This window comes from Peromyscus leucopus, chromosome 3, assembly GCF_004664715.2.
Source record: "Peromyscus leucopus breed LL Stock chromosome 3, UCI_PerLeu_2.1, whole genome shotgun sequence".
NCBI classification, from domain to species: Eukaryota; Metazoa; Chordata; class Mammalia; order Rodentia; family Cricetidae; genus Peromyscus; species Peromyscus leucopus.
In genome coordinates, this window is record NC_051065.1 from 58258943 (window position 1) to 58278086 (window position 19144).

Consider the following 19144-nt stretch of genomic DNA (forward strand, 5'->3'; position numbering starts at 1 on the left):
TGTCCATTGTACCTAGGTCTGCCTCCTTTTATACATACATGCTAGCTTTCCTAAGTTCAGGCCAGTGATGCTTGGTCCAGGTTGCATGATCTCTAGGCTACATCCCCAAATCATTTTGCAGCATGATTTCCCTAAGTGCAACTTGGAACATATCACTTACATACTTCAGGATAAGACCTAAATCCTTATACACACTCCGTATCATTCTTCTTGCCTTAGATACTAATACTCCCCAAACTGATCCTACCTGTGGGCCCCTTAAATACGCCACGCCAGCCTCTGTTTGGAGGCTGTGCACCTACTGCTTGCACAGGACACATTCTGCATCAGTTCTGATGCAGCTCTGCTGACATGTCTGTCTACACTGCCTCGGCCTTCAGTGAAGACCCTGCCGCCCGTGCTTTTACAGCACTGCACGCTGTTCACAGTGCTTACGGCACAGCACAGAGGGGATCTGTGCTGGTCAAAAGCAGCCTGCCCTCCGTCTATTCACCTCAATCACCGAGGCACAGCTTGGCACAACACACACAACACAGCAAGTTAAGGGCTTGTGGCTCTGGGATCATCTGAACTGCGCTGTTACCAATGTCTTGTTCGGGTTTCTATAGGGAACAGGGTACTAGGAAGGTGATGGTCCCTGTGTTCTGAAGCTGACAGAAAGCCAGTGACTGTTGCAGAACCAACTCTGCTTTGGCAGCATATGGCTGGGCTCTGTGAGCAGCAGAAAGAGGGAAATGGCTTTATTCTAACCTTATTCTAACCACTAACCTTAGTGGCTTCTTCCAGAGGGTTAGTGGTGAACACTGCACAGAGATTATAAACTACAGAGACACACTACATAAACTGGGCTTTGCAGTGCTTTTTAGTGGCCATGGCATTTCTCATCCCGTGGAAGATGGAGGTAACTTCAGTAACAGTTACCACTTAGTGAGGCTCCATTTTGTGACAGCAGCTCTGAGCCCTGTTATATATTACTTATTTATGATGGTATATAATAATTATTTGACTTAATTCTCACAATACTTTGAGGTAAGGATGATTATCTATTTTTTATTTTATTTATTTGATTATTATTATTTTTTAGACAAGGTCTGACTATGGTCTTAAAATCAGAGATCTTCTTGTCTCTGTCTCCCAAATGCTGGGATTAAAGGTTTGGATTTGAACCTTAAGAAGTGTAAGAACACTACAAACAATTGCCCACATACTCTTCACACAGAGCGAGCAGATTCTACCCTTAGTTCGGATTTGTCTGATATTTTCTCATCGTTAGATTCACAGTACATTTTGGGAAGGTTACCACAGAAGTCTTTTTAGTGTGTTATATCAGAAGGTCTCTGACACATATCGCATTCCCCTCCTCTCCCCTCCCCTGCCGAAGACTGAACCCAAGTCCAACCTGAGCACATGCTCTACCACTAAGCTACACCCAATCTCTCCTCCCAGCAGGGTGTCAGTCTGTAGCCCAGGCTGGTGGGACAAGGTCTTATTCTATAACCAAAGCTGGCCTGGAACTCACAATCTATTTGCCTCAGCTTCTGGAATGTTAAGATTATATGCCTGAACCTTAAAAAATATATATACTGCTGTATGTGTGGGGTGTGTATGTATATATGCATGCATGATATATGTGTGAGCATGCACACAGGCCAAAGTATACCTGTGGGGAGGTCAGAGGACAACTCTGTGAAGTTGGAGACTAAATTAGGTCATTGGGATTGCAGAGTAAGCACCTGGTCTAGTGCCTCGTCTCCCCAGTGCTGGGGTTAAAGGCATGGCCCACCACGCCTGGCCTGCCTTTTCTTTTTCCATCATTATTTTCAAAGGGGCAGGGGTTACATATGGAGAGAGACATTAATGGGATATCTGTTCATTAAACCTAAGCATCCCATTACTGTTTCCACAGGAATTCTAAACCTTCGCTTCTCTCGGAGCAGAACTCTTGACCTTTACAAGACAGAAGCTTAGGTTCTCTTGGCGGGTCCCTGGATCGGGGTCTAAGATGCGTCATGTTAGACAGCAGTGTAAAGGAGGAGCAGGTACCCTTCGCACACTCACCAGGCTTGCAGGGCACAGATGGGGTCGATCTCAGTTACATACACAATGGAACCCATGGCTTTCAGAGCAGCACAGCACCCCTTTCCCACCTGAACAGGGAAAGAACACACACAATAAAGTCAGAGAGAACACACTTCTCAAAGCTTCTGGCAAAGGAAGGGTACCCTCCTTCCCTCCCCTCCAAGTAATTTTGCTAAATAGATTCGTGCTTGGGGGAAGTCAAGAAAAACAAATAAATGTAGTTCATAAACCAACCCCTGGCCCCTGCTTAGCACATTCATATGCATGAGAACACCCACATTCACGATTTATAATCAAAACACAAGCTAAAAGAACATCACAAACCATGGTGCTAGAACAAGTCAGAAAATCAACTCGAGAAAAAATACAAAGGGAAAAGCAAGGTACTTAACTAGGGACTTCTAAAGTCATGTGCTCCCATCTAAAGTGGTATGACTATACTTATGTCTGTATGCAAAATTCTAGAATATTCCATCAAAATACATTTTAAATATCCAATAAGTAAAAGGGTAAACTTTACCTCTCCATAGCCACAGACTACCACTTGCTTCCCACCAAACATCATATCTGTTGTCCTTTTAAGTCTGGGGGAACAAAAGCAAAGTCCAACCATTAAATAAGAAATGTTCTTTTGTTTCTATTTGATGTTTGTGTTTTTTTTTTTCATTTTTGAAGGAAAGCAATAAAATATGTATTTGTCCATCTAACCAGTTCTAGCTATACATGAGTTTTCCCTCCCACTAGTCTTCCTCTCTTTTTTGGGAGTAGTGCAAAAAGATGTAGATCACACAGGAGCTTGTAAACACAAAAGCAATGGACACTTTTATACTGTGAATAGATATGGGGAAAAAAAGAAAAGATACACATAAGGCAACAGTAATTTTAATTTAGGAAGTGACAAAGTTCTGGCTTAATAGAAACATTATTCTAGCTTACTGTTTTAGAAAGATAGCATAAGGAAGGCGTTTAGCAGTATCAGAAGGCCAGCTGGTTCTGCATCAATTCAACAGGGAAATAATGGACAATAATTCAGAAGCCGTGAGTAAAACCTGCTGATGCTGACTACAGACAGTGAGCTTCCTGGGGCTGATCGTGGAGCAGATACCTTCTACCTTTAAATCTGGTTCTCTATGAAGCTGATCCTAGCCGTCTCCACTGGAAAGAACATCTAGGAATGAGTTCTGGTTTTTCTTTGGGTACAACGAGCTTACATTCTCTGAGAATCTTGATCAGGACAAAAGGGTTTAAACTAAAATTCAGTCTATTTTGAGATACACAGCCCCTCCAAATACTTGTAAGACTTCCTACTTATTTACCCATCTGCTTAGCCCTTCTGGTGCAAAGGGTCTACAAATGCTCAAAGGAAAGCAAGACTCCTATTACAAAATGACTTAGCAACTCCACTCCCCGGATGCAGCTGCAGGTACCTCGACGAAGCTCATTCAATACTTCTTTCTCACTGAAGAGGTCAGTCTGGTGGGCTACCACCAGACTCAGAAGCCTTGGGTTAGCAGAGCGGCCCTGAGATGGCTAGCAGAACAAGGACAATCAAAGGATCTATTTCCGGACCGCCTTTCCTCTGACCACTTTTCTCAAGCTTTTCCTCGTCCCTCCCGTAGGAAGAAGCCTCTCTTTGTAACTGCACACAGCTGTGGCGGTGTGGAAACTTCATTCACACTGCTCCTCTGCAAATGACAGCAGGCTACAGACATGGATGGATTCAAGTTAGGCAGTTATTTTCCTGTGACCGCAGGGTCTTCCTCAAGGATGAAGGACAGAAAAGACTTCGTTAAAGGAAGCCTGGGCGGAACATAAGCTGTCTGGAGCTACTTAAGAGCCATGCCAATCTCTTACGTTCTCTTCGGCTCTTCTAGTCTCAGAACCCAGAAGAACTGAAACACTAGCTATAATCTGAAAATCCACTGTGCAATCATTCTTCCTCCAAGTGGAATCTCAGTCACCACCACCCAGGAGGGGTCGGCAGGGCCTCCCCTGCTGTTTAGGATGCAGTGTGTGCGGTAGTGAATCTTGACTGCAACTTGATGGGATTTAGAGTCACTGCACCAAACCTCTGGACATGTCTCTGAGGGAGGTTCTAGATTGTTAACTGATGTGGGAAGACCCTCAACGTAGGCAGTACCATTCCACGGATGGGGTCCTGGACCAAATAAGAAAGATAAGGGTGCATCGGCATTCCTCTCCTTGCTAACTATGGATGCAGTGTGACCCGCAGCCTCAAGCCTCTGTGGCCACGACTCCCTGTCATTTGACTGTACCTGGATAAACCTCCTCTAAGCTGCTCTTGTCAGGGACACGGTCCTAGCAACATGTAAAGAAACCAATATTGCAAGTAACCATCCTAGAACGATAGAAGAGTAAACATTAACACCTTCCTCATGTGGACGCTCTCTTAGCCCACATGCCTTCTCCCCAACCCTTTTCTTCCTAGCTTTGTGAGGTAGGATCTTATACAGCACAGCCTGACCTCAAAATTGTTACATAACAGCCAGCAGCCTTAACACTCAGCTCTCCTCCCCAGCCGCTGAGTGCTGGGTTACAGACGAGCGCCAGCCACGGTGCCAGCTCCCACTGCACTTCTCTCTGGAGCAGCTTACCTCTCCTTTCATCTCTCTTGCTCTCCTCTCTACTGAGGGAGCAACTGCCCTTGACCCAATTGCAGCTCTGCACGTCTGCAGGTACCCATGCTCTTGCCGCTTAGCAAATTCAGAAGAGCTGACACTTTCCTGTGTCGTCGTCGTCGTCGTCGTCGCTGTGAAATCTAACCTTAACTCCTGCTCAACTGCTTCTTTCTTTGTCACTTTGTACTTTCCACCTTTAAGAATCTTTCTTACCTAAGGAGTAAACTATGGCTGGGAGGGAGTCTATCCACTTTTCTGAACTAGGAGAGTTATCTTCATGCATCTTTTACTGATCCTGGTATAGGCCAACTTTAGGTTCACAGATCTGGTACTTGAAAAGTCTAAAAGATAGTTGTGGGTAGATAAGTATTTTAATGAAATATATACGTTACTATCAATTTGGTCAGAACTGAGGTATCTGTCACAGTGACCCTTACACGTGGACACTCTGACTGACCACTGGGCTAAGAATTTGTTAAAATGTTTAGTCTATCTTTTACTACTGACTCCATGGTAATATAGTGGGTAACAATAGTTACAATGTGCATTGAACATTCCACTAAACAAAAACAACAAAACCAACCAGCAAAAACTTTTCTTAAGATGTAACTCAATCCTAAAACTTACTATAGAGAGTTCTAGAAAGACAAGCAAGGTGCTGGGTTTGGTAGCACACACCTGTATTCCCTTGGAAGACTGAAGCAGAGGATACTGAGGCTGGACTGGGCTCTGTATCAAGTTCCAGGTCGGCTGGTCTACACAGTGAAATACTGCCCTACTTTTTATTAAAGGAGAAAGGTAACAACACTGAACAACCTGTCTTGTCTCATTTAACTCACGTTACCATTTTACAGAGAAGGAACTATGCAAAGGATAAGCAAGGGATTATAGGTAACAAACAAATATTGGACCCAGCATTTAAACGGAGGCCCATGTGATAAAAACACTATATTTGGCATATTCTAAGCCATCTTAGAAAATCCCTTGGGAGCTATGATTTGGATCTACAGTGTTCCCAAAGGTCCACATGATAAAGGCCAGGGGTGTTGTCTAGTGGGAGGTTTTCTAGAAACTGGAAACATGCTCATGGAGGGGTAGAGGGAACCCAGCTCCTTCCTTACTCAGAATGTGACCAGTTTTGCTTCATCACCTGATCCTAACTAACCACATGCTGTCTCGCTGCATGCCCCAAAGCCAGTATGGCCATCTGCCCACAGACTAACCCCTCTAAAACCCAGAGCCAAAATTAACCTCTTCTTTTCAACAGTTGATTACATCCAGTATTAGTTACACGAACAGAATGCCGACTGCACCAGGGGTCTCCTAGCAGCAGCGAAGGGATGTGAACACAAGGGTGGAGACGGAAGCTGAGCACTGTCAGACCTGCAATCCTCACAGGGTAGAGAAACCAGAAATGCTTCTGGGGATTAGCTCTTTGCTTACCACAAGTTTCTAGATAGTCAAGAAAGTGTATGACAGCAATAACATAAGAACTATACGGTATGTTCCAGGAACCATGACCCGAAATAGGGTCACCTGAAACCTCTTTCGAAATCACTTGTATGCCATTTTAATGACACAAAGTCTGAAAGGATCACAAAATATGAACTCTGTTTACCAACAGAAGCTAATCTCAGTTCTTTCTAAAAACTGTATTTATTTTTATGTGTATGAATGTTTTGTCTGCATATATGTTTGTGTACAAGGTGTGTGCCTGGTACCTGTGGAAGTCAGAGGAGAGCACCAGATCCCCTGGGCCTGGAATTCTAGGTACTTGTGAGCTGCACGTTGTGCTGGGAATCAAAGAGGTCCTCTGGAAGAGGAGCCAGGGCTTGTAATCACTGAGCCATCTCTCCAGCTCCCAGTCTCATTTGTTACGTGAAAGAGATTTTCTTGTAATAGCAATGGCAACAGAGCTCTGGGTTATAAAGTCCTGGGTGTGATGTGGTGAAACATGAAACAGTTCCAGAAATAACTAAAACCAAAGAAGCTGGAACCTTCACTCAATAACCCAAGATCATCTCAACGATAACAAACATTACCCATCAAGAATAGATTCACGGCAACAGTAGAGGTTATCAAATTTCTGTTTAGTGACCGAGTCATTGACGTTCATGGCTGGAACACACAGCTTCCCAGCTTTGGACAGTTGGTACAGCCTGCGGATGGGAGAAGTCAAGAAGAACATAAAACAATGAGACACTACAATCTACTGTTGGTTTTACGTCAGATCTCTGAAATATATCGATAGACTGAGCATGAGAGCATAAGACATGACTAATTTCATCCTACTAAACAGATACTGAGAAACAGACAATGTCTTTCTAGAGGCTGTACACATAAGGCTCACAATCAAAAAAATCATGTGGAGAAAATCTTTGATCCAACTAAATTCCAAGTTTATTTGTTTGTTTAATTATTTATTTATTTTTAATGTGCACTGGTGTTTTGACATGGGTGTCAGACTGCCTGGAACTGGAATTACAGACAGTTGTGAGCTGCCATGTGGGAGCTGGGAATTGAACTTGGGTCTCCTGGAAGAACAATCAGTGCTCTTAATCACCGAGCTATCTCTCCAGCCCCCTGAAAAACTTTTAATTGCATATAAATCTTTTTAATTTTATTTTTCTAAAGACTAAGACTTTTGTTTTGTGACTTCTTTAGTCTTTTAAGACTAAGACACTGTGTAGTTCTGGCTGGCCTGGAACTCACTATATAGACTAAGCTAGCCTTGAACTCATAGAGATCCACTGGCCTCTACTGGTATCAAAGTCGTGTACCACCATGCCCAATCCAAGACTGAGACTTAAAAAAATTGATTTTTTTTTTTAGAAGATTTATTTATTTATTATGTATACAGTGTTCTGCCTGCATGTGTACCTTCCCACCAGATCTCATTATAGATGGTTGTGAGCCACCATGTGGTTGCTGGGAATTGAACTCAAGACCTCTGGAAGATCAGCCACTGCTCTTAACCTCTGAGCCATCTCTCCAGCCCAAAAATTGATTACTTTTATGTGTATGAGTGTTTATACTTGAATGTATGTATGTGTGACACATGGTATCTGGTGCCTGTGGAGGCCAGAAGAGGGTGTTGGATCCTCTGGGACTGAGTTGTGGATGTTGTAAGCTGCCAGGTGGGTGTTGGAAACCAAAGCTGAGTCCTCTGCAAATGGAGTGAGAGCTCTTAACCGCTGAGCAGTCTCTCCAACCTGCATATACATTTTATATCCCTTTTAATGATAAAAGAAGTAATCTGGGAGCTGGAGAAGTGACCTGGGAGTTGAGAGTGCATTTCTTGTTTCTCTAGAAGGTTCACATGGGATCCCATCAGGTGGCTTACAACCACTTGTCACTCCAGCTTCATGAAATTTATTTATTTATTTATTTATTTATTTATTTATTTATTTATTAAACCTAACACCCTCTTCTGGCCTTTGTGATCACCCACAAGCATAGCATACATTCACACAAACACATATGCATACACATAAATAAAAATAAAAATAAATCTTAAAAATAGCTTTAAAAGAACTGATTTTAAATATTTTTAAAATCCAGCATAATCCTACTACTTTTAGGTATTAATTTCTACTTTTCAGTAGTTTCAAGTTCATAACAATAATATATAAAATCATAAGTTGCACAATATATATATATATATATATATATATATATATATATATATGTTCAAAAAACAAAGTCCATAAAAAGGAGAAGTATTTGCTTCTCCTGGGCTAGTGAGGTGGTTCAGCGGGTAAAGGTTCCTGTCAAACCTGACAATCAGAGTTCAGCCTGCGAAGCACCCTTTCTAAGAATCTGAAGGTATGTTGCAAGCTATTGTTTTTTTTCTGTTTGTTTTTTAATTTTATGTGCACTGGTGTTTTCCCTGCATGTATGTCTGTGTGAGGGTGCTGAATCTCCTGGAACTGGAATTACAGACCGTTGTGAGCTACCATGTGGGTGCTGGGAATTGAACCTGAGTCTTTTGGAAGAGCAGCAGTGCTCCTAACTCTGAGCCCCAAGCTATACTTTTATATATTCAAAAGGATTAGAAACATTAAAATGGTCATGGTGGCCTGCTTTGAATTGATTTCCCTAAAAGTTTATTTCACACTTCAAATTCTTTATGGGTGAATATGAATGACAGAAATGATCCCAATTTTATCCAAGGAATCACTACTCCTTTGTGATGGGACCCAAAGCCTTTGATGTCTGTGAGACATGGGCTCTGTAAGGGCACAAGTTTTGTCTACTGTAGCTCATTTTAGTAGTCAGTAAATACTTAGTGAATGAATTAAACTTGGCCAGAGCAAGCAGCCACTGTACTGCAATGACAAGAAAACATGAGGACCCTGCTTGCTCCTCCATCCGGGCTGTTTACCATTTTAGGTTTGTAATTTGTGCTGTTAATTAAAATAAGTGCCCAGGCTTAGACATGTTACCTCAGAGAAAGCACCAATGTTTACCATAGTGTGTTCTGCAGGTATGTGATTATAAAGTCTACATCTAGGCTAAGGATGACCGTTCACTCTTACCTATGGACTCCAGTAACACTCTCCTCGACTATGCCTTTGATTTTCTTAAACATGTTGGGATACTTTTTATAAATCCAGTGAGTAAGATCTCCTCCATCATCCAGTATCTGCAACAGAAGCATCAGGAATGACATTCATCTTGCTAAAGGCTTCTCAGAGTCCTGTATCCCAGTTCCTAATTACCAATGTACAGATATTTCAAAATTTCCATATAGTTATGAAAAGTAACTTAAAACCAGAGTTAATATAATAATCTGACAAATGAAAGAGTCATTATACTCAAAGAAAAGAGTAGAGGAGAAAGGCCAACTATAATTCTCTCAGTCAGATGTCCCTACCACATGACATATCTACTTTATGAAGCCACATTGCAACATGAGAATTTTCTTATGGATAATCAGCTCGAGGCCATTAAGACCTCTAGTTCTTGAATATACTTCAGATCTTCAGAAAACTCATTTCTAACTGCTGATTCTAGCACTTTAAATAAATTCAACTAAGGTCTAGTTTAAATAAAAGGACAGATAATTAGTCTCTCTCTCAGAACAATGGCTTTTAAAACTGAAGTTGTTAATCCTTTACTTCTCACAAAGCACAGGCACTCTCCCACCCAATGCAGCAGGCAGCACTGGGGATTTTGCCTAGCTCAACCTCGCACTCTGTATAAGCCAAATTAAAAATAACCAGGGAACCGTGCAGCATGTAGGTGTACAAGCGTGCTTCGGAACAGCTCATCACTATTTCAGGTTGGGATTAAAGATAAATACAATGCTGTGCTCACAAGAGCTTCCATCAGCAGGGGAAGATTTATGAATTATAAATCAGGCACAAGGCAGTGGCACTTGAGCCCTTCAGGACTTTTCTAAATTGTGACACCTGTCCTGGAAGGTCTCCACAGACTTCAGTCATCCTCTGCTGGCATGCATTCTTTTTAAACTTGCGGGATATCAGCACTACAAGAATTAAAAGCGCCATACTGAATCCCAGAGAAAACAAAACACCCAACCCCGCATCTATCATCTGATCTTTTGCTTCTGCTCCTACTATTAATCTATTTTATCAACTCTTGATGGAGGGTAGGGTCCAAGGCAGGACTCTCATTGGAACTCTTAGCCTGGCTACACACTATAAACAGAACCCCTAAGAACCAACGTCCAAGGAACCCAAAGAGGGGCCAAGGTCATAGGTCAAGGGAGAGAGCCCCAGTTTCAATCCCAGTGTTGCCCCCACCCCTACCCCAAAAGGCTGGGGAGATGATTTAATGAGTGCTTGCCTTACCAACATGAGGACCTGAGTTTAACCCCAGCAGCCACATAAAAAGCCAAGCATGGCAGTGCAGAAAAGTCAGTGCTGGGGAGGCAGGGATGGGACCAGCCTCGTCTAATTGTGGAGCCCTGGTCCCAGTGGGAGACCCTGTCTCAAAAAACAAGGTGAAGGCTCCTTGCAATGACAGCTGAGGTTGTCTTCTGGCCTCCACAACATGTATACACACATTCATGTACGTGTAAGCATACATCTCACCCCAACTCTTCCCATACAAAAGAAACCAGAAAGAGTTTCTCTCTGCTGTTCTGTATGCATGGATTCCGTGAGGTTTTCACTTGCTGCCTCTGATCCCCAGCCACAAGAAAGAATAGACAAAACCCCAAGGAATCGGCAACTCTGTGGACTATGTCCCATTATGCTCATTTACTTTCCCCTTTATATTTGTTTATGTATCGAGACTGGCTCATCACCAAGACCTAGTGGGGCTATGCTAACAAATGCCTCCTACCATACCTGGCTTTTACGTGGGTGCTGGGTTCCTAACTCAGCCCCTCATGCTGGACAGCAAGCCTTTACCCAGGGAACCATCTCCTCAGCCTGACCCTCCTGTTGGGATTGTAGGCACCCATCACCGCACCTGGCTTACACAGTGCTGAGGATCAAATCCAGGGCTTCATACACGCCAGACAAATACTCTGCCAACTGAGCTATATCCCAGCACCTACTTTCCCCTTTAAACAAAGCATCCAGCACAGGCAGGAGTTGCTTTTTACATATTTATTTAATGACTGCAGCCTATAAATTCCCTGTGCTGTCCCACTGCAGAAAGTTCTTGACCTCAGATAATCTTCCTTTTCCTGAGGCTGAAATGTAAGGAAAAGCATTGGGTCTTGGCCAAAGAAAGATATGTGCTCTATTTTCTGAGACGACAACTGTTTTGATCCTTGTACCTGTCTTTACTAACTTTCCTAGTGGCTGTGTTGGCTCCACAGACTGTAAAAGCTCTCTGGGTACAAAGCCATAGCCTCTCTGTGTTCATGACTACAAAATTAGTTTTATTCCCGAGAGACAAGGGCCCCGCCCCTATATTCCTTGTCGTCTGTCAGTCAGACTCCCTCCTTGTCACCTACAATTGCTGGATGAGCCGCTCACCTTGGAGCCACCAGCACCCCTCCTCAAGCCAGCATTGGTGCCGTGTGACCTGGACCACAGGCTTCAGCGGAAGCTGCTTCTTGGAGGGGCACCTAGTTTTCAGCCGTCAGCAGCAAGGGATCCTCTCTCTCTCTCTCTCTCTCTCTCTCTCTCTCTCTCTCTCTCTCTCTCTCCTTTTTTTCCTTTTTTCTTTTTTAAAGCTGATTCTCTAATTTCTTAATAATGCAGAAATGTTGGTAAAGCAGGAAATTATCATATTTTTATGCCTTTTTCTTTCTCTATGAATGTTGTGTTTTCAGTCTTCAAGAATTTGTGTGTGTGTGTGTGTGTGTGTGTGTGTGTGTGTGTGTTTAAACAGTGTAAATCCAGCGCTTCAAGCATGTTAAACCAGGGCGCTATACCCCAGCCCTACATTTAATTTTTTTTCTTTTCTTTTTTTCTTCAGAGCTGGGGACTAAACCTAGGGCTTTGTGCATGTCAGGCAAAAGCTCTACCACCGAGCTACATCCACAGCCTTTCAGACTGGATCTTTTAAACAATGAAACAAAAAATGAAGTAGAAAGGAAAACCCCTAAACTTCCTGGTCATCTTTTACAAAATAAAGAGAAGAAATTTGTACTTGGAAGTGCTCCAAGCATATTAAAAACTCAGTGTGTCGACTCCCAGGAACGCTAAGTGCCTCCTCAGGAGCCCCAAGGCGTCTGTGCCTTCCCATGTATTTGTTTGCTGGTGTTTACGGTGACTGTTACTGGAGCAACCGTGAACAGCAGTAGGGGACAGAAATGCATTACTTCTGCATTTTGTCAGTCATGTGTGAATCCTGAGTAGCATTTTCATGTTACTTATAGATGTCAATGCTTCCAGGCTGGCCTCAAACTCATGATCTGCCTGTCTCAGCTTCTTGAATGTTGGGATTACAGATGTGCACCACCACACTGAGCTAATCAAGACTCTGCAGTTATAAGAAGTTTAGTACTACAGGTATCCTAAGCAGATCCACTGAATTTTGCTGGAAACCCAGGTACATCGGACAGAAATGGGTCCATTTTCTTTCCTTCCTTCTTATGGGAACCCCCTACCCAAGTCAGTCTTTTCCACCACCACCCTGCCCTTAGGAGCAGCATTGACAGAAATCTGACCTACCATGTTTGGCTGCCAGCCCTCCACATTCACACATCTGTCAATGCACCACCAAAAGTCGTCTTCTGACTCTCCTTTCCAGGCAAAGACAGGAAATCCTAAAAATAATAAAAGGAACAAAGAGAAGCCATTAAAGGCTATAAAAGGGCCAATCCCCAAATTTTACCAAGAAAGTGCCAATTTCCACAAATTCCTCACTTTCTCATTTTGCTAAATTCTTAGGATTAACTTCCTTCACTGGTTAATACTGCCCTCAAGTCCCCTTATCCATTCCTTTTCCTGTAGTGGCTATTCTGTTCTTCTTGGCTCAAAAAGGGACAAGCAGTAATGAAGAGCTGCTAAAAATAGGACTACCAGGGGAAAAAGAAGAAACCAGAAATCAGCACTTGATCCAGAGTCAAGCTGTCCGTCTCTTCATCTCCCAAATCCACTTGTTGTTTTTCTTAGTTATTCCACATGCTCACTGGAAACTCTCACACTTTATCTACTAAAGTGCTTGTTCCACACCATAGCCTCATGAAGTAGAATGTCCATTACGCAAGCTGCTTAACTTAGCTGGGTGAGAACCAAATGAATGCGAACTTTTATATTTTTTAAAAGCCATCTTTTATGTATTTCTGTATCACTGAACATAGATTTATTTATTTTTGCAGCGTTGGGGAATGAAGCTGGGAATCACAGAGTACACTAAACAAGTGCTCTTACCATTGAACTTCATCCCTAGCTTTAGTTATTCATTCATTTATTTTTATTCACTTAGGTAGTTTTGAGACAACATCTCACCATGGAGTTCAGGCCAGCCTCAAACTCGTGGTCATTCTCATGCCTCAGCCTTCTGAGGGCTGGATTACAGATGTGAGCCATGATCCCTAACCTTTTTATTTTGAGACAAGATTTTACTAAGTTTCCCAGGCAGGTTCTGAACTATGATCTTTTGGCCCCAACCTTCCTAATATCTGGGATGATAGGAATATGTCATGCCTGGTCTTGAATATGCGTTTATAAGCAGTTGAGGCATTTTGTCAAACGAGTCTTTTTTATTATCATTTATGTAAGTATGCTACCTTCTTTACCACAAATAACATTCTGAGAGCAAAGGTATTTCTCATTACTTATTAAATAGGAGTGCTGCAAGCCACAGGAAAATGTGATGGAATCCAGCTACTATCACAAAAGCTACTACTTGGAAAGGTCAAGGACCTTTTCGAAGGTCAAGCCATGGCTTAAGAAGTCTTGGTGATATTTTAGCTTTTGTATATATATTAGCCGATTCCTACAATGATTTTCTTGTGTGCTATGTGTGTTTCCAAAAACTCCTAACAGTGTATTTATCTAAAATACCTATCAAGTGTCCAAGGCCAAACGATCTCCTGAAGTAAGGTTATGGAAACAATGCCTGCCTCCTAAATCAAGTGGATAGCTTTACTTCTTGTGCAATTTAAGCTAAGATCCAGCCTTACTAAGATTATAGACTCCTAACTTCTTACCTAACCACTTCTAGGAATGTAGACTAAGCACATAAATTCCCTTTTTGATATACTAACCGATCATTAGTTCTCAAGTTGACCTCCTCCTTTACCACTCCCTTTTTGGGTTGTAAAAGAAAGCCTGACAGCCACTGTCTGAGGAAAATTCTTACCTGCCTTTATGACCTTGTAAGAATTCAAGCGTGGCAGGGCCGGGCAGTGGTGGCACACACCTTTAATCCCAGCACTCGGGAGGCAGAGCCAGGCGGATCTCTGTGAGTTCGAGGCCAGCCTGGTCTACAGAGTGAGATCCAGGACAGACACCAAAACTACACAGAGAAACCCTATCTCGAAAAAAAAAAACAAAAAAATAAAAAATAAAAATTCAAGCCGGGTGATCTTGCTTTGGCTAGAGCATTGCTATTGCATGAGTATATAGCTGTAAACCTCAGAGACTTGGAAGGATTTTTGAGGATTTAGACTGGAGAGGATTTTGACTGGGGAACTAGATGAAAAACTAGAAGAATGAGATGGGAGACGAGGAAGAGCCAGATAGGGAAGAATGAGATGAGAAAGACCAAGATGGGCAGAACTAAGATGAGAAACTTAAGATATAACTTAGAGGGGACAGCAGACAAAGGTAGAGAGAAATCAGGCACGAGAACAGAACTGAAGCTGTGTAGATAGGATTTTATCCCAGAGGAATAGAGTAGACGGACTAAGAGCTTGGTGTACTTAGATTCTTTTCCCGAAAATAATTCTCGCCATTCGTAGCTTCTCTTCTGGGTCCCTGGGAAGAAGATTATTAAGGCTCATCCTTAATAATTTTCAAGATTAGAACCAATAATCATTTGCCAAAAAAAAAAGAAAAAAATGAATGTCTATGTACAATTCACTGTATATACATTTAATATTTATATAATTTTCTATTATATACAAGCAGTACAGTTTTATAAATAAATGAAAGAACTAATGAAATGCCAAGAGTGTTAGCAAAAGGAGAGATAAGTATATTCTGTAGGACTTTCTTGGAGTCTCCCAAGAGCTCAGAAGCCGTTTTGGTACCCAGCTCTATGTGTATTGCTACACATAGGGAAGACAGAAAGCTGACAGAATCTAAATATCTCTATTTCTGTCCTTCAGGCATTAGTGGATATTGTGATCAATTAACCTGCCAGGCCAAGTCCTCAAACTCATGATCTGCCTGTCTCAGCTTCTTTACTGCTGAAGCAGACATGCTGAACATTAAATCAGGGTGAGCCATGTGCTAGAAAACCTGCATGGCCACAAACTACGGCTCGAGCATTACATACTGTTTGGTTGGAATCTCCAGCTCACTCCTGCTTGATCCAGAAAGCCCCATTACTGTCTTTCTCCAAACCTCGCCCTCTCAGAGAACCTCTGAGCAAAGGGAAGGCACCAAAAAGCCCAGTTCAGCATTCTTGGAGGCTAAGGCAGATCCTCCCCGGAATTTGCCAGCAGCCCAAGTCCCTGCCCAAACATTCCAGCTTTGACTATACTTGGACACAAACCCAGCTGGAGGGGGACACGTCATCACCCTCACCTGTGGCCTATATAAGCTCCCTGCTTTAGCTCAGGCCTGTGACTTCTGCCTGAATCTCTGGGGCTGGAGAACTCACCCAGGAGTTGCTTTGCTCAAATAAACCTGCTCTTTTACTTTTTCAATTTGGCTGGATCTGGCTTATTGCATGGGCAGAGAAACCTATATTAGGGCACTATTACATACTATCTTGAGTGTGAGCAGTGTTCACTGGTGGCCTATTAGTGAATCAAACAGAAGTGTGATAACCAGAGCACTAGACGTAGGTAGCTATTTGCCAACTATAAAACAACAGAGTTAACTAGATCATGATTGACAAAAGGAGCCCCTGAAGAAAATAAATGCATCAATAGCAGGATCCTGTCAACCTTTCTTAAAGATTTACACTGAAACAGTGGAACTTCTTGAAACTTATCTTAGCCAAAGACAGACAAAAATCAGCTCTTACCACTTTCTGCTAGAGCGGCGGCCACTTCATTGAGCGTGGAGTAGATGTTGCAGGCGGCCCACCGGCATTGTGCTCCCAGAGCACCCAGAGTTTCCATAAGCACCTGTGTTACAGAACGTGGAGATAAACAAGCCTGTAACAAACAACGGCTGGAGACTGAGTTTTGTCTTGAGACAGGGTCTCATGTAACCAGGCAGTTCCCCCACTTCCACTTCTCAAGAGTAGCCAGCGTCACCACTCTTGGCTACGTTTATGTCTTTGATGATACAATACATCAAGACTAAGCCAGGCCAATGGTTTTCAAGTTGTGCTTTATAGGATTTCTTCAGTATTTTCAACCCAGGGCAGAGGAGTCGGCTGCAGTAAAAGTCTACACTTTCCCCAGTAAGATTTAATTAAGAATTTCAGAGAAAAAGTATTTTTTATCAAAACACAGACATACAGTTCTACTTCTGTTTAGGATACAGGAAGCAAGAGAGTTCCAGGTAGGGCTGAGGATGTGGCTTAGTTGGTAGGGTGTTTGCAGGAAGCCCTGGATTGGATTCCTAGCAATTCACCAAACCAAGCATAGTGGCACAGGGCTGGAATCTCAGAACTGGGTAAGAGGCAGACATTCAAGGTCATCCTTGAAAGTCTGAGGTCAATCTGGATATGGACTGGGTTTGTTTCATTTTTTGGCAAAGCATGGGGAGAAAAGGTAGCTGCATATGTAAGGGTAAGAAAAATTAGCTAAAATTCTAATTAAAGGTTAATTTAGGAAAGTGTATAATTTGGAATTTTGTGTTGCTCCAACTAGACACAAGATTTCATACTCACAGGCAAGCTCCTTTCCAAGAATACCTGCCTAGTACTCACAAGAACTAGAGTCAGGGGTTGGATTGCACTACACTAGTCTCTCATGGAAAACAAGCCTTAAGAAAGATAAGTTTAGAAACCATGCCTGCCACGAGAGCCATGCAGAGACCCCTGCTCATGGGGGAGACATAAGCAAAACTGGGAAGGCCACACAGATCATCCCAAGCCCAGGGTGGATATAGATTATACTCTATTTATAATCTACAGATCTATTACTTCTCTCTTTCTCCACAAAAGACAAAAAAAATCTTCTTCCAGACCTACCAATGAAAAGAAGAAAGACTTGGCTGCTCCAGAAAGCAACAGGGACACTAGGAAAGCCTCGCCCTCACAGAGGCCTGCCTAATACTGGCTGGATCACAAGATTCAAGACTCTCACTTGCCCTCACCAAGAAGGCTACCCCAACACAAGGTAGCAGTCTAGGGCAGGCCCCTGAGGAGAGTCCCTCTGTGGCACACTGGTGTTCAAGCAGCTGAAAACCTAGGGAAAGCCCTTTAGTACTCTATAATCAGCCTAAGTAACCTACAGTCTTCAGCCCACTGCTGAAGAAATGTGAAGCCTATAGTGCGCAAAACAGTTGAAATCCTGAGCACTTCACAACTCCAGTGGAAACCAAAGTCATCACTCAAAGATTATAAGATGTGAAAACAAAGGTCTGTAGTGTGTTTGCCTAGTGTGCCTGAAGTGCTGGATTTGATTCTCAGCACTATAGAAATCATGTGTGGTGGCACATGTCCACATCCCAGCATTCAAGAGAAGAGGCAGGAGAACTAGAATTTCAAGGTCATCCGTAGCTATACGGTACATTCAAGGGTAGCTTGGTTTAAGTGAGAATGTCTCAAAAAGCAAAATAAATATAAACTATGATTAAACAGAAACATAACATAACAACTGTTTATGCTAATAAAAAAAAGATACACAGCATTCACAAACAGGGAATTTTAGCAGATAGAGATGGAAACTATAAAAACAAGTCAAATACAAATGCCAGAAACAAAACCATATAAGGTACTGAGAATTCCTACAACAGTCTTTCCAGGCTGGGCACTTTCAAGGACATATCAGCCAACTTAAAGACAGCAGAACAGAAATTACAAACTAAAATATAAAGAGAAACGGAGAGCAGAGAAAACAAAGCAAAGCAAAACAAAACAACAAAAAAAAAACCAGAACCGACCATCCAAGAAGAATGGGATGTTATCAAATGACCTGACTCAGGTCACTGAACTTCCCAAAAGTAAAGATGGTGAGAACAGGACAAAAGAAATCCACTTAGAGTTAACAGACAATCTTGTTCCAAAATTAATGAAAGAAGATCCAGGAACAGTCTCTGACTAGTGCCAAGATCCACTGAAAGCAGCCTCGTGAGTTCCTTTGAAAAACGACTGATTCCAAGGCTATGGAACATACAAGGTAAGAGTGGATCATCATGTACCAGAAGTAAGGAATGAAAGGGAAGGGCCAGAGCAAAGAGAGGCTGAGAGATAACTTAGTAAAGTGCTTGCTTTGCAAGCTTGAGGACCTGAGTTTGATCTCCAGAACCTTCGTGTAAAACAAAACAAACAAAAAAGCTGAAGACAGAAGATCCCTGAAGCTTGTTGACCAGCTAACCTTGCCTACTTGGAAAGCACCAGGCTAGACCCTGTTTCTAAATACAAGGTAGATGGCTCCTAAGGAAAATGATGCCTGACATTCTCTGGCTTCCACACACACGTGCACAAGTGTACACACTCACACACACACACACACACACACACACACACACACGTCTCATGAGGTGAAATGTAGGGAGGACTAGAGTATGGATGCCCAGCACACACGTAAAAAACTGGCACAGAGCAGTGTGCCCCAATGGTGTGTGCCTTATTCCAGCACTGGGAGGTGGGGAGAGGAGGGACCCTGAGGCTTGCTGGCTGCATAGCCAGCGAGTCTAGCCCAGTCAGTGAGCTCCAGGTTCTACCTCAAAAAATAAGGTGAAATGTGATTGAGGAAGACATCT

At 42.6% G+C, this 19144-nt stretch overlaps 1 protein-coding gene across 7 annotated transcripts in view; it reads right to left on the minus strand.

Moving 5' to 3' along the window:
• Nucleotides 1-19144, minus strand: part of Ahcyl2 (adenosylhomocysteinase like 2) — a 169982-nt gene that overhangs the window by 21321 nt on the left and 129517 nt on the right. For all 7 annotated transcript variants that reach the window (XM_028866191.2, XM_028866189.2, XM_028866195.2 and 4 more), the window contains exons 5-10: nt 16290-16392; nt 12818-12912; nt 9257-9363; nt 6761-6877; nt 2600-2663; nt 2059-2147 (exon numbers count right to left, since the gene is read on the minus strand). In XM_028866191.2, coding sequence (XP_028722024.1) covers nt 2059-2147; nt 2600-2663; nt 6761-6877; nt 9257-9363; nt 12818-12912; nt 16290-16392 — 575 coding nt within the window. The remainder of the gene's footprint in view (nt 1-2058; nt 2148-2599; nt 2664-6760; nt 6878-9256; nt 9364-12817; nt 12913-16289; nt 16393-19144) is intronic.